At 39.6% G+C, this 25,565-nt stretch overlaps 1 protein-coding gene across 1 annotated transcript in view; it reads left to right on the top strand.

The window, feature by feature from the left end:
• Positions 1-24,682, top strand: part of TRANK1 (tetratricopeptide repeat and ankyrin repeat containing 1) — a 51,309-nt gene extending 26,627 nt beyond the window's left edge. The window contains exons 13-24 of the mRNA XM_084223161.1: positions 1,010-3,886; positions 4,487-4,686; positions 5,164-5,301; positions 8,398-8,538; positions 9,259-9,415; positions 10,275-10,363; positions 14,337-14,440; positions 16,036-16,168; positions 17,032-17,177; positions 18,185-21,261; positions 22,841-22,942; positions 23,888-24,682. Coding sequence (XP_084079287.1) covers positions 1,010-3,886; positions 4,487-4,686; positions 5,164-5,301; positions 8,398-8,538; positions 9,259-9,415; positions 10,275-10,363; positions 14,337-14,440; positions 16,036-16,168; positions 17,032-17,177; positions 18,185-21,261; positions 22,841-22,942; positions 23,888-24,000 — 7,277 coding nt within the window. The 3' untranslated portion in view covers positions 24,001-24,682. The remainder of the gene's footprint in view (positions 1-1,009; positions 3,887-4,486; positions 4,687-5,163; positions 5,302-8,397; positions 8,539-9,258; positions 9,416-10,274; positions 10,364-14,336; positions 14,441-16,035; positions 16,169-17,031; positions 17,178-18,184; positions 21,262-22,840; positions 22,943-23,887) is intronic.
• Positions 24,683-25,565: the final 883 nt, after the last annotated feature.

The following is a 25,565-nucleotide window of genomic DNA, read 5'->3' as shown; positions in this document are numbered from 1 at the left end:
TAAAGTTTTCTTTGGAGGAGAAGTAAGTGTAGGGCTTATGTAAAAATATAAAAAATTAGGATAAACTGCAAAATTGATCCCTTAAATCGGGGTTTTGATTTTAGGTCAAGAAAAAAATGCATTTTTGAGTTGAAGGATTAAAATGATTTGAAATATTGAATTTATTAATTTTTTAAAGCATAAACATTTCATTGAATGGCTTTAGAGAAATTAAAAGCATAGATAATGGCAGTTGTAATTTTAAAATCAAAAGATTAAGAAGTCCCATGACAATACTTCTCTGAAGTATTTTTCACTGTGCAAAGTTTTTGATGTGCAATTTCTTTACAGTGATTTTGGCATGCCACTATTTTACAGCTAGAATAGAAATGTTTCACATATATTGTCTCATTTAAATCACATCTATTATCTGGATGAAATCTAGAAAGCTGTAGAACATATATATATTTTTTTTCCCCCCCAGGGAGGTAACTAATCTTATTTTGTAGGAAGTTGCTCCAGGGACCTAAAGTATCAGGAAATAATTGGGATTTCCTGCAGGTTATTTTAGTAAAGCAAAGTTATCTGCAGCAGAATACTTCTGGGTGCCTTATTAAAGTGAACCAAATGACCCCAGAGCACTATCTCGAGCTGCTGCTTGTCTGGATGACAGGGCACCAGTGTCCCTTGGGAAGCAGTCAGGGCTGATGTTGGAAAATGAACAAATCTGTCTGTACCCAGAGGTTAAAAAAGGAATGAAATTGACTGATGCTGTGGGAATAATTGCAGCACTAGGAATTTCTAAAGCTTTGCTGCCTTTGTGTTGTTTTTCCTGAAACTTGGGAAAGCTTACTTTTGAGCTGTTTCAGGTGAGAATGTTTTATAAACATGAAATGTAGATTTTGTTTTTCTTTTTAAAAGCAACTGATTTTCATTTCCTAGCAGCAGAAAAAAAAAGTATTGAAATTGTTGGCATACAATGCAGACTTGTAAAGGGAGTTAGTTTATTTTCTGTTTGTTCTGCTTTCAGATGGCACTGGTTTAAACATCCTAAATTATCTACTTGACCTCTTTGCTTCAAGACCATCTGACTTTCCATATCTTAATCCAAACATACAAGATGACAGTGGAAATACAGTGATGCATATTGTTTTCCAGAGAGGATTTTCAAAGCAGACTAAGAGAATAGTCGATTTATTGGCAAAATTTGACATTAACTTCAACATAAAAAACAAATCAGGAAAAGATGTGATGCATAGAATTAAGAAGAGAGATCCACTGCTAGAAGCCTGGAATAATGCCATGCAGGAGAAGAAGAGACACCGCCAAGACAGAGCAGGGCAGTTGGTTAAAACACCCAAACCCATTCCGGTCTCTGAGATTGCACAGTCAAAGAGCACGGGGCGTTCTTCATCTGGGTTCTCATTAAAGGCACCATCTGGCAATGCAGTGCATAATGATTTAAAAACCCCATGTTCCATGAAAACAAAAAAGGGTCAGTTGGCAAAGCAGGAAACAGAAGGAATAAACAGCCCCTTAACACTGCAGGAAAGTCTAGTGCAGGCAATCACAGCTTTAATTCAGCAATTGAAAGTGAGCGACACCCTGAAAAAGGATCATCCTCTGGTGCAAAAGCCATCTTCAGCCCAGACTAATTTGGAAGAGGGAAGGAGTTCCTTACAACCTTGTGGAAGCATAGCTCATCCGAAAAGAAAAGGGGATGACTGGGAGAAAAAGAAGGGAGCAGGGGAATTTAGTATGGTCCTGCCTAATGGAGAGAAGGAAGAACTAGAGGAAGAAAAGGGGAAGAGTCTGGATATTGAGGCATATGTGCAGGAGTTTGATAACATGACTTGGGAAATAGAGTGCACTCCTGAAATGCTGAAGACTTTGAGCAGTAAAGCTGTGCCTCATTATCTGAAAGCTAAAACCATCATGACAATTAAGCGCCTTGGCAATGGGGAATGGTCTAGGGGCCTCCAGAAGCCACTGAAACACTTGAAAGCTGATATCCAGCTGTATGAAGCCAAACTGGGCAAAGGTGCAAGAATGCTATGGGAACTTGCCATTGACTTTTCTCCTCGATGCAGTGAGAGTCCAGAAAAGATAATGGAGACAGAACAGACAAAAAGTCGCCTAGAAAAATCAGGTAGAGTTTACACAGAAATAATCAGAATTTGGGCCATTGTTCTTGACCACTGCAAGCTGAACCGTGCCTTAGAAAATATATGCATATCCTACAACCGTGGCTTATCCTGCATTTTGAGGAAAAAGCTCAAGGGTATAAATGAAGGGCACCAGAACCACAGTGTGACAACAGAGAAGCGTGTTCCACGTTGTTACGTTGAAGACATGGAGGCAGAAAAATCAAAAGAACTTACCATGCCTGAGTATTTCCCTCCAGCTAGTGCAGCAGAACTGGAATACAATATAATGAAATTTCACAGCTTCAGTACTAACATGGCACTGAACATTATAAATGATGTGCAGTCTTCTGTTGATTACCCTTTCCGTGTTGGGGAGCTGGAGTACGCGGTGATTGATCTCAATCCAAAGCCCATGGAACCAATCATTTTAATTGGGCGAAGTGGGACAGGGAAGACAACTTGCTGCTTGTATAGGCTTTGGAAGAAATTCTATTCGTACTGGGAAAAATCCGCCTTGGCAGCTGGACCTCTGTTGGAGAGGCAGACATGGCAGCAGAGACAGTGCAGTGAGGTTGAAAAAGCTAGTTCAGGGAAGGAGGAGAGTGAGCTAAAACACGAGAGCGATAATTCAAGTGACGAGCAGGTGAGTGATGAGCAAAACCAGGACAGTGAGGATGAAAACGTTCCCGTGGGCACGGCTGGTGCAGAAATGAATTCATGTGGTGACCATGGAGAAGACCAAACGTGTAATGCAGAAGCATCAGACAAACTGGAGCACCTGCACCAGATCTTCGTAACAAAAAATCCTGTCTTGTGCCGAGAAGTTCAGAAGAATTTCATTGAACTTAGTAAGTCTTCCAAGGTGACCAGTCACTTCAAACCTCTGGACCCAAACATTCACAGGCTACAAGACATTAAAGATGAAAATTTTCCGCTGTTTGTCACCTCCAAGCAGTTGTTGCTGTTACTAGATGCATCCATGCCCGACCCATTTTTTCCAAGAAATGAAGATGGAAGTCTTAAAAGAGTAATTGTTGGTTGGAGTCCTCAGGAAGACTTGGTTGTACCAAATTGGCAGGATGAGGATGAAGAAGGTAATCTTGAAGCAGAACATGGTGATGATGGAGGAGCTGCAGATGTGTGCTCTAAGGAAAGCGATCCTTGGACTTTCGTGACTTACGATGTATTTGCAAATGAAATATGGCCAAAAATGATAAAAGGTAAAAGCTTGTACAATCCAGCACTGGTTTGGAAAGAAATCAAATCATTTCTGAAAGGCTCTTTTGAGGCACTGAGTTGCTTTGGGGGCAAGCTTACAGAGGAGCAGTACAAAAAGCTGGGCCGAAAGAGATCACCCAACTTCACGGAGGACAGGAGTGAGATCTACAGCCTCTTCTGTCTTTATCAGCAGATACGATCACAGAGGGGTTACTTTGATGAGGAAGATTTGCTGTATAATTTATCTCAAAGGCTTTCAAAGCTCAGGGAGCTGCCGTGGTCCATCCATGAGTTTTATGGCGATGAGATACAGGATTTCACACAGGCTGAGCTAGCCCTGTTGATGAAGTGCATCAATGACCCCAATGCCATGTTTCTGACTGGTGACACTGCCCAGAGCATCATGAAAGGAGTGGCTTTTCGTTTTAGTGACCTGAGGTCGCTGTTTCATTACGCAAGCAAGAGCTCTGTGAACAAGAAGCAGCGTGTTAGGAAACCGAAAAGGATTTATCAGTTGTACCAGAACTACAGGTCCCATTCAGGTAGAGTAACAAATTTATTTATGATCAGAGCCTGTGCTCTTCAGACGTCACTAATAATTGAAGTTTTCTGCTGGCCAGTTGAAAGCCAGTCTCTCTGTGGCCTTTTTTACCAAAAAGATCAGATGGACAGCTTTTTCTGATATGTCAATTCTGTTTTTTGACAGCTCAACTGAAAAACCAAAAATTAATGTTTTTAAAATTGTAGTTTTTTGAACTCTTATGCTTACTGGTTGCTTTGGCTGTGTTTGAGAGAAAATGTAAGAAATTATCATTTCCATTTCTGTTGTCCTATCCCCCAAAGCACTAGATTTTGCAGCATTGGTGTGGTGCTTCTGCTTTTCTTACGTGTTTCCCCTTCGTGATCTTTATTTTGTGAGAATGCTGCCAAGCCACTGTAGCATGTTTTCTGATCCTTAGAGGCCCAAGAATGACATCCACTCAAATTGGCAGAAACATAAATTGAAGCTTACAGCTTCAGCCTTCCCTGATAGTGTTTTTGTCATTATATTTCTTGATTCCAAATTTCTAGCAGAACCTTTTAAAAGTGTGTTTGCAAGGACTTCAGGCTGAAGTTTAAAACCTGTATTCTGCTTTTTGCAGGTATTCTCCGTTTAGCATCTGGGGTGGTTGATTTGCTCCAGCATTATTTTCCAGAATCCTTTGATCGCCTTCCTCAGGACCGTGGTCTCTTTGATGGGCCAAAACCTATGGTCTTGGAGTCCTGCAGTGTTAGTGACCTAGCAATTCTGCTGAGGGGCAACAAAAGGAAAACACAGCCCATAGAATTTGGAGCACATCAGGTTTGCTTTTATTAGGCTTTTTGCAGATTCTGCCAGCTCTGTTGCTAAATAATAGTCTTGTATGAACTGCCCACAACTTTCTTTTTTAAGCCCATGTCTCACTGATAAATTAGGCACTTCAAGCTTAGAAACCTTTATTGTGTTGGTTTCTGTTTCTTCTTAATATGTCTGGTTCTTTCTGTCCTTTTTTTGGTGTGAGGTATTGTGTGAGGTATTGTCTGACCTGTTCCTTTCTAACTCCAAATCTTCTTACACCAGATCTAAAACTGTCTGCACATACCACGCATTTGTCAGTCTTCTAGTGGCAGCTTTGTGACCTTTTTTGTGGAGTGTACTGAAATGTCTTTGTGAAATGTTGTCTAGTTTTTTAGAAGGCTCTTATATTATCATCATGTTTGTCTTTCTCTATGCAACTGTTACTTTTTTTTCCTTTTTTGATTTCTAATGTTTTTTTTTAAATAATGTATTTTATGGCAGGTGGTATTAGTGGCAAATGAAACTGCAAAGGAGAAGATACCTGAGGAACTTAGTTTGGCGCTTGTACTGACAATTTATGAAGCAAAGGGCTTGGAATTTGATGATGTCCTCCTCTACAACTTTTTCACAGATTCAGAGGTATTTAATTCTTATCCTTTTTCTGAAGTCCATCTTTTATTGTGGTCTAATTTGTGGTTCAGTTGGGAAAGGATTCCCTCTTTTCTCTGAAGACGAGTGGTTTCATCACAGTAGAAAACAGAGAGGTCATAGTTTTATTAATTGAGAACGTGTTTCCTTAAGGTTTTTTCCTTCAGGTTTACTGTTAAAATTTAAGGGAGAACCTTGGGGTACACACTACATTGTAGACACACACCACACACTCTTCTGCTGCACACCCAGACTGCTCCTCTGACCCCAGCCAGGCAAGTATTCCAAGTATTCCTTACTGAACACACCTGCAGTCACTCCGTGTACCCATGACTGAGTTACTCTGTGATTAAACATTCGCTGTGAACAGCCCTGTTGCAGATGTCCTCTGCATCTGCCCCTCCCAACAGTGTCTCATGTGGTTTTCAGCAGATGAAAACCACAAGAAAACTGAGGACAGCTTGCTGGTGGCCCTTCAGAGGTCAGTGAATATTATGTGATGAGAGCAGAAGGAATGAGCTTGAGGTAAATACTGGCTGTCACGGTAGATTCTCAAAGTTGATTTGTTCCTGGTGATGCAAGTTGTAATCAGGAAAACAACAAGCCTTTTATCAGGATTTAGCAGAATCAGTTTAGCAGAGTTGAGTTGTGTAGAGCATTTTAGCTTAGACTAATGTATGTCAGGCCTGGAGAACCGTTTTCATACAATTCTTCCGTGTTTCTGTGAGTCATGAGTAATTGAGTTGATTTGAGCAGCTAAACAAGCAGGCAAGAAAGCAGCTCACCCTGAGGTTTTCTAATTTAGAAAAGCTGAATCTCTGAACCGTTGTAAACAACACAGCAGTGTGGCCGTATGCACTTTGTCAAGTGTTGGGTTTTCTTTTTATTTGTCTTGAAAATGGGATTGAAGCAGAGTCTTGTTTCAGAAGCAGATGTGGATGAAAGATCTATAAACCCAGATGAAAGATCTAAAAAGCCAAGCCCCCAAAACACACCAAGCTCTTGACCAAACCCATACCTGTAGCTGGTTATAATGTTACAATCTGTGACAGGCGTAGGAATATCTTCATTGTGATTTTTTTGAAATCTTAACTTCAAAATACATTTTGCAGGAACAGTTTCCCGCTTTTTTCCCCCATGGGAAGACAGTTAACTTGTTTTGTGTTGCTGAAAGCTCAGAAATATATAGATTGTAAAAATGTTATTTCAGCCTTATTATGAGTATTTTTATTTGTGCCAGAAACTTCACAGTATTTAATCACATTTCAGTTATATGGAATTTTCAATATCAAAAGGGAAAAATGGGCATCACTTAGAATAAAGTCACGATTTTAGGGTTATTAGTTTTGCAGAGGATCAGGAGCCTGCAGAGCAGTGTGATCAGGAGCTGGCATTTCCTACATGGGATGAGAGTGCACAGCACTGATCTGCTGCCACACTTAACTTCTAGTTAGGAGTGCCTGTGCATATTTATAGGCATCTTTCACATGTCTCTGTGTTGGAGTCCAATATTTTCTGGCCACGCTTTTTTAGACTTTCCCCATGAGTGGGTTTTTTTTGCTCACCTCTGAGTGTTCTTACAAGAGGAGGTGTTGGCAGGTGCCATTCCACCCCCTGGCTGGGACCAGCACTAGCAGTTACTGGTGTTCAACACGAAGCTTAATACATTCATCACATGAATGACCAGCCACATCTTTTCTGGGAACCCTGAGGATGAGAATAAATGCCAGCATGGGATATGTGTGGGTCCAGCTCACTGAGCCTGTCAGTTTTGTAGTCAAGGAGACTTAGTGGCCTGCAGGCCAAGATCTCTCCAACCTGTTTTAGACAGTAGATTTTTTGTATGATAAATTGCAGCTTGTGAGTGTTATCTCACCACCATTTACCTTTGATTCTGCCCCAAGCTGGCAGGGAGCAGATTGCCTGCCCCAGCAATCAGCACACCCCACCTCAGTGAGTTTGGTGGTATTGGAGGTTTATAGGAGAGTCCTCATTCCTAGGACTAAAACTTGACCCTCCTCCATCTGTGAAGGTAACCTGACTTCCTCCACAGAGGGATCATTTTAAGGGTGTTTAGCTGAACATGTATAGTCCACCCAAGGAGGTTTTCATGTTTAATATCAAATTACTTATTTGATATATTGAGCCTTGTATATAATTTGGATCTAGAAGAGTGATATAGCAGTATCCTGAAATCCCAAGGCAAGCATAATGTAACAATGCCAATATACATAGGAATCACAATACGGATGTGGCTGCCATTAGTGCTCCCTGTGTGTACATATATATATGTGTGTGTGTGTGTATATATGTATGTATTCCCACTGGCTTCTCTATCATGATGCTGGCCATCCCCAGTCCCTGAAAATTAATATGCAGCTTTTAGCCAGCTCAAGCCAGTTGCACTCTGAAAGGTTTGTTTTCTTTGCTTCTCAAATGTTCTGCCGTCTGTTGGGCTGAGGCACATCTTTGCTTTTGCCTGGGCAGCTCGGGAAGGTGTAACTCTCTACTAGCTGTTTTAGGGAAGGTTGTTTATATGCTTTGATGACCACCTGGTACAGACAAGTATCTCAAGCAAAGGCTATGTTGAGATGAAGTTCAGCTTTCTCATTGAAAATTGCTGATTATTCTTTACATTCTTCCCTGAGATAATTTTCTCCCCCAGTGTTCTCTGAGTCTTCTTCCCTTGTAGGGATGTGTCACTATAGGGCATGCAAAAAAACAGGTGCACACCAGTGTTCTCAAGGTGAAGAGAAAAAAGGAAGTTTATTTTCTGACTCCAACATTTATAGTTTTCCAAAAGTGACAGTGGATTGGAGGGTGACAGGGCCACCTCTCCAATGACACTGGACAAACCAACAGTCCATCAAATTTCTCATCCTCCATAAAAAAATGCAAAACAATGAGTTATTTGTAGAAAGTGTGGGAGAAAGTTCGCTACAAAAATGTCAACATCAGAAGGCTTAGAAAATCTTAAAAAAACAGGGCGACAGGGGTGAATAGGTCACACCATACAACCTTATCTTGTGCATATGTAGGCAGTAGTAGTTAGTACATACAAATAAACTTTATTCTCTTGATATTCAGGCTAGCAAGGAATGGAAGATAATTTCTTCTTATAGTCCTGATCCGGATGTGCAAGTGGGAAGCAACTTGCTAATTGAAGTGCCATTAGAGGATGCCACTGGTATGCAGGAAAGGACTCCATTTAATGTAGAAATGTACAAGGTGAGTTTTTTGTAACCTTAGGATTAGGATGGACAAAATAAATTCATAAATCTTTAAAGTAGGGAAATTTCTTAAATCCTTTCATCCTGTTAGTTCCATGTTTATCATGGTTGCTTTACTTTCTATAGTTCACATTTGTAGAATAGAATATAATACAATATAATACAATATAATACAATACAATACAATACAAATACAATGTAATATAATACATGTAATACTGATTTTAAAATATAAGAGATTGTTTGCCAATGTAATTTGATTAGAGAACAAGACCTGTCAAAGACTTTTGGGTATATTTACTGTGGTTGAAGCAGATAGCAATTCCCCTTGTCAATATTCATTATTCCTATAGTCTGGTTTGTGATTGTTGCCACTACCTTGAAATTAAGGAAGTTGTTTAGAATCTGGTGAGTCAGATATTTTCAGGATTGCGTGGTGAATTAATAGTTATATGTGCAAGTGATTAGAAGGAAAATAGCCTGTCATTCCTGTAGCTGATTTGTAGTACTAGTTGCTTATAAGTTAGATGGATAATGGCTTTTGTAATTGGAGTCCCATATTTAATATTTAGACTTGCTTACTTAAAAGCACTTTCTTGCTTGTTATTCATTCTGTATAAATTCTGTTTTCTTATAACTGCAAAGTATATTTCTTTCTAACAATTTAGCTCATCTGGCATTTCATTTATTTAATTCAATTTTTTTTCTTCTGCTTCAGATGCTGAATGGAGAACTCAAGCAATTGTATACTGCAATTACAAGAGCCAGAGTCAATCTGTGGATCTTTGATGAAGACTGTGATAAACGGGCTCCAGCTTTTAAGTATTTCATCAAAAGAAAATTAGTTAAGGTTGTCAAAACAGATGAAAAGAAAGGTAAAGTTGTCCTAAAACTTCCTTTAAAGACTGTCAGACAGTCAAAACTCGTGTTTTCTTGCTTTTAGGCTGTGTACTAAAGAAGGTTAAATGCCTTGGTCCTTTTAACAGTATGCATTGATAACTGCCCTTGCAAATTTCCACTTGTTTCAATGGGTCTTAATTCTTTTGTCTCTAAAGATCAGTTGAATGTGCTAAAGTATAACTTTATTGCTAATTCACTAGTTTAAGTTTTCTTGCTGTCACAGGAGAGGATCAGTGATCCCTTAGACAGATCTGATCTTGTAATTAGTTTATTGAGTTCAAACCAGTAAATTCAGATGTGTAAAATATTCAGTAAGTATGCATGGATTGGTGGTCAATACTCTACTTTTTACATAAACTTTCTATACTAATCTTAAATATTACACATATGCAAAAATGTCATTTACCAGCCCATTGATGTCTGGTGTTGAGTAAGGGATCCCTCAGCCTCGAGGGGTGACCTTAGGTGTTCCTACCTAAACAGAGATCAGGTCACTGCTGCTAAGCCAGTTACTGTGGAGAGAGCTCAATGGACCCTGATGGCTGCAGATATTTATAGCTTAAAGTGGTCAATTTTTAGTCAGATTTTCTGCTGTGTTAATGCAGTTCCAGCCTCTTACCAGCCCAGTCTCCAGCCAAGCTCTGGGGGCTTTTGTATTCTCACTCCTAGCTTCACACAGCAGTATTACCACATTAGACTCATTGTTACCATTGCTGGTGTAAGCACAAACAGAGAGCTTGGAACATTGTGAGATAATGCTTAGTTTTGGTACATGATGAGTGGTTTCTCTGGTTTATCCATGCTAACATAAAATGGTCTCCCCTGCCCTTGTAGACTTAGATGACAGCATGTTTGCTAAAACTTCAACTCCAGAAGAATGGATTGCACAGGGAGACTACTATGCCAAACACCAGTTCTGGGAGGTAGGAACATATGTTTATCTGAAATAAGGATTCTTGCTTATTCTGAAACCTTTTCTTTTCTCTGTATTTATAAAACCATCTGTAAACCTTCAGTTGCTCTGTAGCAGTCTGCCTTAGTTTGTGGTTTGTAGCTGTGTGTCTACTTGTAAATGACTTAAAAGAAGTGAACAGGGAGAGCAAGCCTTTTTTTGTAATCTTACATTCACTGCCCAGAAATTTGCAGTCTCATGAGGGAAATACATTTTAATGCACACAAATGAAAGACAGTTGGAAAAACAATTATTAGCATCCATCAGAATTGACTGATATGTTTGAATCTAAACCATGTTCTTGACGGTATCGCTGCACATACTGTAGAAAAACAAAAGCATTTCTTGGAAGTGTATTAATTTGGGTAGGAAAATGATGGTTTCATTCCCTTTGTGTTTAAAAAACATAGAGATTTTACAGTCTTTTGTTTCCTAGCTTCCCAGTTAGTACAGTCCAGATACAGGATGACAGTTAATGGCATAGAAGCAAAACTCAGCCAGGATGACAGCATCAATGAAATGTTCTACAGGGAGATAAGGGATGTATCTGGATCAAATGCTTTTGTCCTTCCGGGGGATTTTAACTTCCCAGACATTAACTGAGAAAATCATATAGTGGCCACAAACAGGTCCAGGAAATTTCTGGAGCATGTTGAAGATAACTTCTGGGTGCAGGTACTAGGGGAGCTAACAAGGGAAAAGTGACCTCCTAATAAACAGAGTGGATTTTTTGAGTGAAGTGGGGATTCATGGAGTTTCAAGTTGTTGACTGTAGAAGGAAAAGTCTTACATACCTTTGATCCTGGATATGGGGAGAGCAGACTTGGGCTGCAATTAGTGAGGTCCCTTGGGAATTCATGAATGACAGGCACTTTTTAAGGGCCATCTCTGAAGCGTGCAGAAGCAGGAAATTCCAAAGGGTCAGCAGTCAAGCAAGTGGGGCAAAGTCTGGCTTGGCTGAACAGGCATCTTCTTCTTGAACTTAGGGAAAAAGGGAAGGTGTGTGGACATTGGAACAAGGGGAGGTGACACAGGAGAACGGCAGAGATGCTGTTTGTCACTGTAGGGAGAAATTCATGTGGCCAAAGCTCAAGTAGAGCTCTAGCTATCCAGCACTGTGAAGGACAACAAAAAGGTCATTTTAAAACACATTAACAGCAAAAGAAGGATTGGACATAACATCAGTCCATTATTTGATAGGTTCATTTACCTCACAAATAGGGACATAGGCAAAGCAGAGACATTTAATGCCTTCTTCACCTCTGTCTTTAGCACTGATGATGGGCTGGAAGACTGTAACTTGGGGGATGATAAACTCCTAGCTGACTCTGCACTAGTTTGAGACTTGCTGCTGCAGCTGGATGCACATAAATCTATTAGGCTTGATGGGATTCATTCCAGGTACTGAATGAGCTGGCCCATTTTATTGTGGGGTCCCTTTCCATTATTTTTCAAAGGTCTTGGGAGTCTGGAGAGGTCCCAGTCAATTGGACGCTGGCAAATGTCCCAGTTTTCAAGAAGGGTAAAAAAGGAAGACCCTGGTAATTACAGGCGTTTCAGTCTCTCTTTGGTGCCTAGTAAAATTATGGAGAAGGTTATTCTGGGAGTTACTGAAAATAACATTTGAGTGACAGTGCAGTCATTAGTCATAGGCAGCATGGGTTCACTGTAGGAAAGTCCTACTTAACCAACTTAATTTCCTTCTGTGACAAGGTCAGTCATCTAGTTGACCAAGAGAAGCCAGTAGATGTGGTATATTTTGGTTTTAGCAAAGATTTTAATGGTTTCTCTCACAGTCTCTTTGTTCTGGATGGAATTGCAGGACCCAGCTAGACAAGTCCAAAATACATTAGGTGAGAAACTGGTTGTCAAGTCAGGTTTCAAAGAGTTCTAGTAAATGGGGTCATATCAGGATGGTGACCTATTACTGGCTGGATTCCCCAGTGCTCAATGTGTGGGCAAGTGTTTTTATAATAATTTGGGCACCAGAAAAGAGTGTACATGAAATATGTTTGCAACAATACTAAACTAGGAGGACACTAAACTGGGAGGAGCTGTTGATTCTCTTGAGGGCAGAGAGGTCCTGCAGAGAGACCTTGATAACCTCGTGGGCTATCACCAACTGTATGAGTTTTAACAAGGGCAGGTGCCAGATTCTGCACCTAGGTGGAGTGCTCCTGGTTATACATTCAAATTAGGGAATGAGAGACTGGAGAGCAGCCCCATGAAAAGAGATGTGGGAGTTGGGGTTGGTGGCAAGTTGAAGATGAGCCAGCAGCGTGCCTTGACAACCAAAAAGGCAGACAGTGTCCTGGGTGCATCAAATGCAGCATTGTGAGCCAGTCAAAGGAGGTGATTGTCCTGCTCTGCTCGGGGCTGGTGCAGACTCACCTGCAGTAGTTTGGCACTAGTCACCTCTGTGCAGTTTTGGGTACCACACTATAAGAAGGGCAACAGACTGTTAGAGTGTGTCCAGAGGAAGGTGACCAAGATGATGAAAAGTCATAAAATCATAGAATGGTCTCTTCAAAACTATTTTGAAGAGACCTCAAGGCCCATCCAGTCCCAACCCCCCTGTCATTGCAACAGGCAGCTCTAGAGGATGCATCTTGAGAAAAGCAGCCAAAGCCACTTGTCTAGTTCAGCTTGGAGAGGAGATGGCTGAGGGGTAACCTCATCACAGTCTGCTACTTCCTCAAAGGGAGATGCTGATCTCCTCTCTCTGGTTAGCAGTGATAGGACATGGGGAAATGGCATGAAGTTGGTTCAGAAGAAGATCAGATTGGACATAGAAAAGGCTCTTCACTGACAAAGTGGTCTGCCACGGGCACCCCAGGAAAGTAGTCGTGCATTAAGCCATGAGTTCAGAGTTCAAGAAGCATCTGGATGACATTCTTAATGGTGTGGGTTTGTTTTAGGTAGTCCTGCAAGGAGCAGTAAGTTTGCCTCTATTATCCTTATAAGTCCCTTTCAATTTGAGATGATCTGTGATTCTGTGAAATAAAACTTCAGATACTTTTTTTACCACTGCAGAGGGAAAGCTTCTGTGTTTTGCAGAGAACAACATAAAATTCTTTGAAGGGAAAATTAATATTTATAACAAGACAAAAAACAAAGTAATCAGTTGCCACTATACATATAGTCTTTATCTCCCCTTGAAAATAAAAGGCAGTTTTCTAAATGGACAGAAAAGAGTCAAGAAAAAAACTCCACACAGCTAAAAAAAAATAATCTTGGAATCTGAAATTAACTATATTATCTGCAACTATAGTATTAACTATATTATCTGCAAATCTATTTTCTTTATAACCCTGATCTTTGCTAATCAATGCTGCCTTAAGATGATATTATCTGGTGACTTTGGCAGTTCCAAGAGTGGCTTGCAGTGTGCAATTTCCAAACAGAAGCAACACTAAATTAATGGCTAGAGTAAAGAAATCATGGTGTTGCAGAATAAGCAGGGCGATAACGGAGAAAACCTTGCTAGGAGCATGGTAACTCTCAGTATTTCTGTTTGGTTTTCACAGAAAGATCCTGGTTTGATAAAAGCATTGAGTAAATGTTCCTTGCTTTTTGATTTCACTTTGCACACATTGGTCTTCCTCACTTTTAGTAATATGTTGTAGATGCCTGGTGACTTACCAGTTAATGATTAAGGCTGTCTTCAGATTACATATGCTATTTGTTCTATCAGCTTACCAGGAATTTTGCTTTCCCTACTTCCGTGTAATATTGTAATTAATATTCTAATTTTGGTAGCAGCACATAAAGCTTTTATTTTTGTCCTAAAAATATACCACAATGTTTTACCTTTTCCTTTTTCCAGGCACCCTGCCAATCTTTCTGCTTTCCATTCCAGTGATTGTAAAATTAAGTATTGCTTTTATGTGATAAGCCATGAGCTGGATGCACATCTGTGAATGCTGTGTGTGATTTCACCCCAGGTGGCTGCCAAATGTTACCAAAAGGGAGGAGCAGCTGAGAAGTCAAAACTGGCCCTGACACACGACGCTGTTCTCAAAGTGCATGCAAAGAAAAGCAGCCCAAGGTAGGGCATCAGTGCAGCTGAGTGAGTGTCACTTCGTGGTGCAGAGGGGGGGATTCACACCACGGCTGTGGGACCTGACCGGAGATGCTGGAGAACAGTGCAGGAGGGATGTCTGTGTGTGTCTGTGGTTGGCAAAAGAGATTTAAGGAATTGGGAGGTCTAGCACTATAGGATCCAGGGCACTTCTCCCTCTAGGGAATAGTGGAAGTTGGCCCTTGCAAGGGCTTACTGGTTCTGTGAGAGGAAAGCAGCAGGATTTGCATTACCCCAAGAGTCTTTACATCCATAGATATAGATAGGAGAACATATGCCATCAGCAGTGCTGATGGCAACTCACTTTGTTGAGTGAATGTGCTAATCCCACTGCATATTCACTCAACAAAGGAGAAGGAATGGTGGTGTGCACTGGGAAAGAAAAGCTGCTAGCAAAAGGTGAGTTTTGGAGTAAAATTAATGTTGTAGTCATTTTGAACTAAACGAGCAGAACCAGATCTGAACCAAAGGACAGTTTTAAAGGAACAGATTTTGAGATGAATCATATAGTTAATGATTTCAGCTGAGTAAAATAGCTCAAGAGTTTGACAGGGGAGAGAGTTTGCAGTTTCCTGAAGAGGCTTGGAAACTCTTTGGGACTCATCTCAAATAAGACAGGAAAAAACTTAATGGAGAAGGATCTAAACCAAAGTGAATCAGTTCCTGTTCATGCTGGGGAGACCAGAAACTAGCAATGATAGCAGAATGGGAAAGGAATGACTAGATCAGAGGAGGCTGGCACACAAGGGAGAACAGGGAAGATCTGAAGAAATGTTATTACTGGAGTTAGTTACGATTTTATCTTTCTTAAATACCTGCTTTATATTAGTGGCCCTGGTTAGAAGCATAAGGATGCTCCAAAATTTCATGATTATAGAGAAATTGTTCATGGGACTGATAAAACTTTTTCTCAGTTCACTGTGCTTGTTAAAAGCTTGCATAAAATTTGAGAAGGAATTTGGTGTATTAGAATATGTTGACAGAACATATGTAACAGTGAAGCTGCCAAAGTTGAATTTTTTTTTAGTAGAGGTATTAATGCTGGTGTAAAAAGCTTAAGTAAGATTTTCATGGGTTCTATATGAAATGCTCTGTACAGTTCTGATTCTCCAGACTTGAGAATCATCAGTTCAACTAGATCATGCTGCAGTGATACCTGGAAGGCTGGGATTGTTTGGTCAGACAAAACAAAGGCTGAGAACGCATTTGCTTGTGTCTCTAATGACATTGGTGCTAAAGAGCAGAAAGGAGAGAACAAATTAAGGAAAGAGAAGCAGTACAGGATCACAATAATACAGTACAGTATATGACAGTATAGTAATATATTAGTTAAAAAAAAAAACCTCAAAAGAATTTTTTGACTGTCAGAGCTATCATATTTTGGAACAGATTTCTGGACAGAGCAGTGTCAGCACAAAATATAATGAATTCTAAGATCATAACTCATCGGGTAATGTATTCAGAATATTGTGTCATGTCAGTGTTGGTTGGATTCAGTGACAGTTCACATGATCCTAAACTTAATGTGGATGTTAGTGGTAATTTTCTCTTACTTTCTGCAGGGAAAAACAGATGGAATATATGACATTGGCTAAAACTTACTTGGAATGTGGAGAACCAAAACTATCACTAAAATGTCTGATTCAATCAAAGGAGTTCCGTCTTTGTGCAGAATTGTGTAAAAAATTAGGAAAGGTATTAAATCCTCACCATATCACTTTCCTTTTCCTACAGAATTTTTTCCTCTTATATTACTCAGAAAATAATAGTATCTTTTTGTGTATCTTTTTGTGTAGTAGCAAAACTAAACAAGCTCTTTAAGCTGGGCTGTTAAAAAGAAGTAATTTGTCAGAGAACAGGCAGAAGAGAAATGAAATGGAGCATGATGCAATTATGCAGGCTGGCTTTATTTCTTTGGCTTTCCTCAAATGTCATTATCAGTCATTTGCAGTCAAAAATTAGTGAATGACTGGTGTAATGAAACTTAAGCTGCTGCTTCATTCAATACTCTGATGATACTGAAACTTCATTGACAACAACCATTTAAATGGAACCTTAAAACTTTGAGGGGTTAAAGCAGTATGCTAACAATATGTAATATTTTTATTTTCAGTGTGTTTCTACTAAAAGAATGTAAAGTGATCCCAAATATTTGAAGTTTAAGATACAACGTTAGTGCTCTCATTCTGCATCCATAACTGTTTTAATTTAATACTATTCATTCTGAGAAATCTGTAAATCAGCAGAAGCATGTGTAGTGTTTACTAACAACAGGTAGGGCTGGGAGGATAAAATTATTTGGAAAACCTTATATAATACCTTTCATTTTATACTCTAGTTTTTCAGACACAAATATTCTGAAGTTTTTTTAAACAATCCCTTCAGTTTTTAGTGAGGGTTACTTTAATATCTATTTGATTTTATTCAGATACTTTAATTACCTTTTAATAAAGTGTACTTCTTTATGAGACACAGGATGGAATTACAAGATTTATTCCATACATGTAGTTTTGACTGTTGACAGCGCTTCAGTTTTATTATTGACTTCTGCATTGCAGATGAAAGATGCTGCATTTTACTATCAGAAAAGCCAGTGTTACAGAGAAGCATCTGAATGTTATGAACTAATTGAGGAGTTTGATCTGGCCATTAAAATGTATTGTCAGGAAGAGCTCTATGAAGAAGCAGCAAAGGCAGTTGAAAGGTATGTCTTGCAAGATGGTATTGGAATATTACTCTTTTGCATTTCCAAATTCCATATAATGCAGATGGTTCACTGAAAAAATTTCAGAAGGGTTTGGTCTACTGACTTTGTTTACATTACCTTTAGTAATGGTAACTGCTGTTTTGCATTAATAAAGCTTCATTAATATGTAGAGATAGTTTGATCAAAACATTCAAGTATTAAAGTCACTTTACCAACAAGCAAGTTTTTAAATCATCCCCCCGAAACATTAATGGAAATTTATCAGCATGTACACAAAACGGCTGCACTACCTCATTTATAATGAGAAAGGTCGTAACAAAAAACTGATGATAATTTACTAATCCAACAGGAAAAAGTTACTCATTCTCAGCATGCAGGAGAGAATTTTTCATAAAAGTGGTTTAGGGGATACATCAATAATTTTACATCAGCCATTAATAATTAATTACTGAATATTCTAAAGTGCATGTTAGGAAAGATGCAACCAGGAGTTTTGCTCAGACACTCAATAAGCTACGAAGTATATGCAGATACATACAGAGGCTTGAAACAATTCTCTCTAAACTGGCAAGTTTATGTAAATTTTACAGAATATTGTGTAGATTGACCCTTGGAGGATTCACTGAAAATCATATTTTTTTATAAATAGAAGATTAATGCTAATAAAATGTGTTAATATTATTTGTACATTGATTTGACAGTGTGGAGAAGGCTTCACTCATGTTGTAAACCTTGTGATTTTGTTTGTACCAAAAGTTTTAATACTCTTGATTCTGACAGCCTCATGTTGTAAGTAGTTTCTTTCTGTAGATCTTTTAAGATGATGTGATGGTCTTTCACCTGACAGGCATATCGCATGAAACAGTTAGCCTTTTTGTAGGAAGGGTTTCTAGGGGAAGCTATTTGTTTAATGGGTTTTTTTGTTGTTTTTTTTTTAATTGCAGTACTTTTTTTTGTCTAGATTTGTAATCTGTAGCAGTAAATTGATGTATCTATTATTTCAGATATGAAGATATGTTGAATGCAAAAGGACAAATGTCCTCCAAACTCTCCTGTACAGCAAATCAGCTGTATTTGGAAGCAGCTGCAAAATACCTGAGTATGAACAGGACTGAGGAAATGATGCAAGTCCTCTCAAAACTGGATATAGAGGATCAGCTTGAGTTTCTGAAGTCTCGTGGATGTTTGCACCAAACAGCAGACTTGCTGAAAAGGAAGAATCGCCAGGAGGAGGCTGCAAAGCTAATGAAGCAGCACGGCTTTGCCCTGGAAGCAGCCAACCTCACGGCTGTGAAAGAGTTCCGCGCATCGTGTTTGCTTGCTGAAGCGCGTGCCAGGCTGAGTCGCAGTTCAGAACCACACCTGGGGAACGTGGAGAGCATCCTAAGAGAAGCCCTTGAGCTTTGTGAACAAACTGGGCAGAAGTCTGGCATTGCCGAGGCTGTGTTTTTGCAGGGAGCTCTGAAAGAAGACTTCATGAAGCTGAGCGACGCGTACTGCCGGTTCCTGTCTCTGAATCATTCTGCTGGCGCCGTTGAAGCTCTCTTTGTGTTATGTCGCTGCAGCACTCCTAGCCACAACATCCTCTTCATGGCAACACGTGGCTTAATGGCTCTTCTGAGTCTTGTTAGTGGTCTGAAGAAAGCAGCCACCAATGCAGAGAAAGATATGGTGAAGTTATGCTTTGCCTATTTTGGGATTGTCCCGACAGGTGACAGTTGCCAGGTGTCTCAAAACGAAGCTGAACCTATTATCAAGTTTTTGTTAGACAAGCAAAGTCTAAAAGAGAGGAAGGCGAAAGGTGATTTCTCAGTAAGCACAGAGAAAGTAAAATCAGCTTTGAAGCAGCACTTGTTAAGCAGGTTGTGCTTTATCACCCGTGAGTTACTGAGCAAGAAGTACCCTGATATTTGTATGAAGTTCATTGCAGGTTTGAACTGCGAAGATAAAACCTGTGAGGGTTACCACAGACCCTTGTTGCGTCACGAAGCAAGGACAATATTTCAGTGTAAAATGCATCTGGTGGCAATAAATGGACTGTTGTTGGAAGCCACGTGCACTTTCCCTAAGGAGTTACTGAATCAGTGCAAAAGCTTTGAGGACATTTTGACTTCTGACAAATACGCATCATGTAAAGCCCTCCTAGGAATGTTTTTTCCTAATCATTTTCATTTGAGAATACTGTCTGAGAACCCAAGAGCATGCAAAGAAATACTGCAATTCAGTAGTGTTATTTCCAAACCTTGTAGAGAGATGTTGAGGAAGTACATCACATTTAAGTTTAATCATGAAGAGACTGCAGCCAGAAGAGAATCAACTGACTTGTGGCTAAGTGCCATGAAGGTCCTTATCTTATCTTCAGGATATCCTGAAGAATTTGAGAAACTTCTTCTTAAAGAAGAGGATAATTATAACAAAGAGCTAATGTTTGCTTTGGCAAAGGCAAAAAGTTCCCCAAGGAATAAAGGCCAGGAAGAAAAGACCAAAGGAATAGAGGGCAGACATGGTATGTTGCTACCTGACAAGAATGCCGAAAATACAGGAAGAACACACTTGTGCTTCATTCGGCTCCTTGAAAATTCGCTTGAGCAATTCTACGTTCATAAGAACCCAGAAAACTGTAAAAGATTTTTTTTCCGTTTCATGAATGTCCTCATCAAGAAATGCACAAGATACCTGATTCCAAGCATAGGAAACACGGTGATGTTGCTGGAATTCCAGTATATTCTGTGTTGTGCTGTCCTGATGCGTCTTGCCAAGAACATTACTCTCTGCCTTCCAAAGAGTTACATTGCTCTCCTCCATTACTGGGAGTTTTTGTTCAGACACAAGGACCACTACAAAGAACTTAAAGACACGTTTTCTATTATACAGGAGTATAGACCGCAGGACACAAATGCAGCTGTATACTATTTCAGATCTCATCTCTGTTATCTAGCAGAAGTCTTGTGTGGTGTTCACGGGAGGTTCAACGTCCTCCTGGATGCCTTCGGGGATCCCGACTGCATAACTTCAGGGGAGGCTGAGCGGACAGCAGTGCTGTGCTTGGTGATGTTACTGAACGCTGACCAGGTGCAGAGTTCTAAAGACAGATCCCTCTTACGCCGCCTCTTCCCTGAAATCAAGGCCATGCTGGAATCGATGAGAAAAGACACTCCCTCTAAAGTACCTGAAAGATTGCTGAGGGTCGTGGAACAAGTGGGTAATGCTACTCATGTAAGAGAAGTTGCTGCAAGCCTGCAAGAGCTGCTGACAGAGAGAGATGAAGAGCACCTGGTTGACTGCCGCTGGAGGTGGGACACTGCCTACACTCAGGGGCATCCACCCATACGGGGCATCCAGTATGAACGCGTCAACCTTGACAGATTTGTGACCTCTCTGGATGAAACGGAATATGCTGATGAGCTGGAAGAGGAATTTGAGGAGGTTCATTGCTTAGAGGACCAAAAGGATCCCCTGGAAGTCATTGCACTCAGCAAGCAACAGAAACAAGAGCAGAAAGCATCAGCTCAGCGCCAGCTGTATCATGTGTTCCATTTAATTTCCCTGTATGTGAAGTGGAAAAGGAAGGCCCGCTCCAGAGTTCATCCTGTTGCAGTGAAAGAAGAGGAATTTTTATCAGAGATCTTCAAAAGAGCAGATATTGACCAAACCCAGTGTGACCTCTGTGGAGTCAGGTTCATCCAGAGCTCTGAGAACTATTTCAGCCGGTCGGAGAGCATGGAGGCAGACACTTCTGAGCCTCTGACACCAGCTGAGAGCAGTGGGGAAGAAAAGTTGCATGCAGAAGGAAATGCGATTTCTGTGGCCAGTGAGGCCTATATGGAGCACAGAAACACAGAAGAGCACACGAATAACCACGCTGCCTACAGACACTATGCTGAGTTTTTCAGAAGAAACATAGATCCGATAATACGTGATGGACTGGAAGTGGTGGAGGCCATTACAGAACGGGATTACACCCGAGACCATTTAGCATACAAAGAAGGTTCCAACTTACGCCAGAGGAAAATCAAAGAGAATATTAAAAAAATTTCAGATGCAGTAGAGGAAATCTATGAGAAAAAAGCCTGGGCTAGAGGTAGGACCTTTGTAGTTTTCTTTAAACAATTTAATATGTCATTTTTTGGTCAAACTGCTAGACCTGGCAAAGCTCCATTTGAAAATCTTAATGTGGTCAAGAGAAAGGTATTTCCAGGTATTTCGGGTAGCTGATGAAAAGAACTGAGAGAGCTGGAAATACTCAAAATACATTCTAAACTTTTCCAGCTTAATGAATTACATAGTAAAGGAAAAGTGAATGGTAGTGAATTTTTACAGATAGTAAAGTGAATTTTACATGGTCATGATGTACTAAGTTCTCTGAACTTGCACAGTTTTACAGAGTTGTACAGCAACTATGCAGTTTTACTGACAGGTCATCTTTACTAATTTTTCTATTGTTTCTACTGTTTCCTTTTTACTTCTGCTAGCCATGGTAATTTGGAAATGCAGGGGTAGCCTGGTAGGAGTACTTGGAGTTTTTGACTAAGGAACCCGCTGATTATTCTGCCCTTGAACTGGTAATTTCCTAGAGCTGAGCAAAAGTGCATACTTAACCACAAATCTGTGGTGTGTCAGGTACTCAAAAGCAACACTGGTATTAAAAAGTTTAGTAATTTATGGTGCTTGAGATACATATTTTGATATTAGATTCCCCCCCCAACCCCCTTATATGCTTAAAGCATTATTCTATGCTGATTTTTGCAAGCAAAATTGAATTAGTGAATGAGTGGCCTAGAAGCAAAATTGTTTAGTATACTTGCTTTGGGAAAGTGACAGCTTAAATCTTAACATTGTTAGTGGCTTCACTGGTAGAAATCCACCAATCCTGTCAAGCTGTCATTTTGCCTTTGATGTCTGACAGTAGTGAAAAACTGTAGTACTTGATATGTTCATCAGCTCTGATCAGTGAAATATGTTAAACTTGTAACTAAATGTTAGGTTGTGCTCTTCATGTGTAAGCTTTATCTTCACTCCTAGTAGAAAGTTTCACATATGGATGAAGTCCATGAAGTTTAGCTTACTGTTTACTTGACTTCCTGCTCAGTGAACCATGATAGTGATGAATAAGATGGATATAGTAGGCTTAATTAGGTAATAGTGGATTTCATTATGACAATTGCTTGATGAATGTTACCTTGTTATTCTACTCAGTGAAAATATATAGAGAGAAATTATTTTTTTCTGAGACTACTTTTCCCTCTCTTTATAACAGGCATTTTTCAGGTTCTTAATGGTGCAGTTCAGCAAAGACTGCACCATTTTAGGTCTATGTTTGACTTTGATTCGTATAATTTCAGAGAGATAATGAGAGTCAGGAGCTTTATAACCCAAAAATAAAGTAGGGTGTTTTCAGGATTCAGATGTAACTCGAAAGGGGCAGCACAAAGATGTGGAACTTCTGTTCTGATAGTGCAAGTAGTGTTGATTAGAATGGGGAGTGATACATACATCATCTTCATCCACATTAGTGAATTATGCTGGTGACCACGACTTCTGGGTTTGCAGCATCGTCATCCCACATGGCTCTGTGTAGCTTCATTTTGTGCTTGACTTTTAGCTGCTGTCCATTTCTCAGCTGAGTGTTCTCACAGAATGTTAACTGTGCTCCATTCCAGCTGAAGAAGTAATAGCCAGACATGCCAACAAATTGTTTGACACCATTGATGATGCTCGTAAGTGGCTGAAACAAATGGACTCTCACAGGGTAACAGGAGAAGGTATGTTTTAAAATTGCCCCGCTTTCTGAGCCCACTGCTGTTCAGTATTGGTCTCTAAGCATCACTACAGTCTCCCACTCAGCACATTGTGGATATTCACTGACCTTTGAGAGGCACTCCCATGGGGGCACTCTGCAAAACATGAGATAACCAGGCTTCCCCTCAGTGGCTCTTCAAAGCTGAGCAGCTGGGTGCAGGGTGGCCAGAGTAGAGCAAGACTTCTCCCTAGCCTTCAGTGGATCCCAGCCTGACAAAGGATGCTTGTATTTGTTTCTTTTTTTTTTTTTTTTTTACTTCCATTTGTCTTGGTTTCATATAAAAAGTAGCATACATTGATGCAGTCTATTTTCATCATGGATCTCTGAGGGCAAATTTAAAACTTCATTGTGCCTCCCTGAATGCTCATGTTTAAACATATATTTAGGTGGTGGGATTGCAATAGTTGGCAGCAGTGAAGTGGTTAGATTTACAAAATGGACTGTGTGTAAAGCATTAGAGTAGCTCAATTTTAGAAAAAATTGGTTGTGATAAAGCCTTGGATTGCCTCTTCCTATTCCAGCAAATACAGTTAATAGGAGAGGGTGTGCTCTTGTAGTCTCAAAAGGAACCTTATAGTCTGTCTTGGAAGTCAGCTAGGAAATGTAGTGTCTGCTGAAACTGAATCTTGAGACAGACTTATTAGAAAAGTCTAAGGAAATAACAACAGAAACAGATTTTCAGTGTGAAAATTAATTACTAGTGCAGCAAGTGGCTTAGCAATTGCTGCTTCATTGCAGAGCTCTTAAATCTTAAGCACATTGTCACATTAAGCTAAATACTCCTTAAACATGATTATGCACGTATGAAGGTATATTGCTGACATATAAAATAGCAGTGACATAGCTTGTCATGCTGTTAAGAGAAAAAGGTGTTCCATTCTGCATTAATTTATTGTTTTTAATATAGGCTTGGTGCATGATAAGGACTTGGAAAATGAAGAGGAAGATGAAGTTATGGCTTTTGAAGAACTTGTCCATAAAAAACTCTCAAGGAAAAAAGGAAGACATGGGAAACTATAATTTGAAAAATTATTCCAGATTACTATTTTATCCTCTTAATAATCTATGTTTAGAAGGAATATTTTTTTTTAATAGAGGGATGGGATCAGAAATCAGAAGAGTCTGAAGAAAAAGAGCAACTTATGCTGTGTTTTATTTTGGGGTTTTTTATTTCTTGTATTGTGTCAGAATAATTACCTGTGTTATGATAATGTAATTGTTAAAACCTGTGACTGGACCAATTTCCTTTCAAACCTATGTGATAGCTTGAAAGTAACAAAAGCCAAAGAAACAAGCAAGTAAAAAAAAATTTAATGTTCTGATTTATCTCAGGGGTGTTTTTCCACTCAGTCTTTTTTTTTCTTCTTCCTTGCATCATCATTCTTCTGAGCTGGAATCCTCAGAAAAATAGATTGATAATTTCTCTGATGTTAAGAGTCTTGGTATGTTTAGAACTTTTTGAGTCTTCGGGCGAGATATTCACAGTATCCCTCTTTTCTATTTTTATAGACATGGAATCTCCCAGCACATTCATGTTTCTGACAGTGTATATTCTTCTGATTAGATAGGTATGAAAGCTAGGGGTTGTCTTTTATTTTATAAAGTTTTGATATAAACTTCTACCTGTACCTATTGAAAAAATGGATAATCCTAATTTTAAAGAATGTTACACATTTTAAGTGCTTTGTAAGGTTTAATTATAAGGGGGTTTTGATACATTTTTGTAATGTATAATGTTTTTATAAAACCTGTAAAATTTTTAAAATCACTTGATCTTGTCTGTGATTTTTTTGAATGCTTTCTGAAAGCTGTATGTGCCTGCATGAGTGAGACTTGTAAATTGGGTCCACAGTGTCACTTCATTCTGATGGAATCTCAGTGTGTCCAGGATACTGTAGTGTCCTGGTTTTGGCTGGGATAGAGTAATTTTCTTCTTAATAGGTGGTGCAGTGCTGTGTATTTGAATTTAAGATGAGAACAATGCTGACAGCACGCTGATGTTTTGGTTGTTGCTGAGCAGTGCTTACCGTAGGTCAAGGGCTTTTTGGTTTCCCAGGCTCTGCTGGAGAGCAGATGCACAAGAAGCTGAGAGGGAGCACTGCCAGGACAGCCGACCCCAGATGCCAAGGGGACATTCCATAGCCTGAAACATCTCAGCACACAAACTGGGAGCAGGTGGACAGGAGGGGCTGATCACCGCTGGGTAGGGGCTGAGCATCAGTCAGGGCAGTGAGCAGTTGTGTTGTGCCTGGCTGTTTTTCTTGAGTTTTATTCCACCCTCTCTTTTTTACCTCCTTTTTCATTGAAATTATTATTATTATTATTGTTATTATTATTGGTGGTGTTGTCGTTATTACTGCATTTGACTTAATTTCAGCTATTAAACTGTTCTTATCTCAACCCACAGGTTTTACCTTTTCTTCTAATTCTCCTCCCCATCCCACAGGGAAGGTTGGAGGGTGAGTGAGCAGCTGGGTGGTAATTAGCTGCTGGCTGGAGTTAAACCACAATATGTAGTCTCCTTTAGTAATCTTTTTAATTAAAACACTTGTGTGTTAAACATAATTAGAGTATTATTTAGTTGT

The sequence above is a fragment of the Fringilla coelebs genome (genome assembly GCF_963513975.1).
Source record: "Fringilla coelebs genome assembly, chromosome: 1".
Taxonomy (NCBI): Eukaryota; Metazoa; Chordata; class Aves; order Passeriformes; family Fringillidae; genus Fringilla; species Fringilla coelebs.
This window is presented reverse-complemented; position numbering and strand designations above follow the sequence as displayed.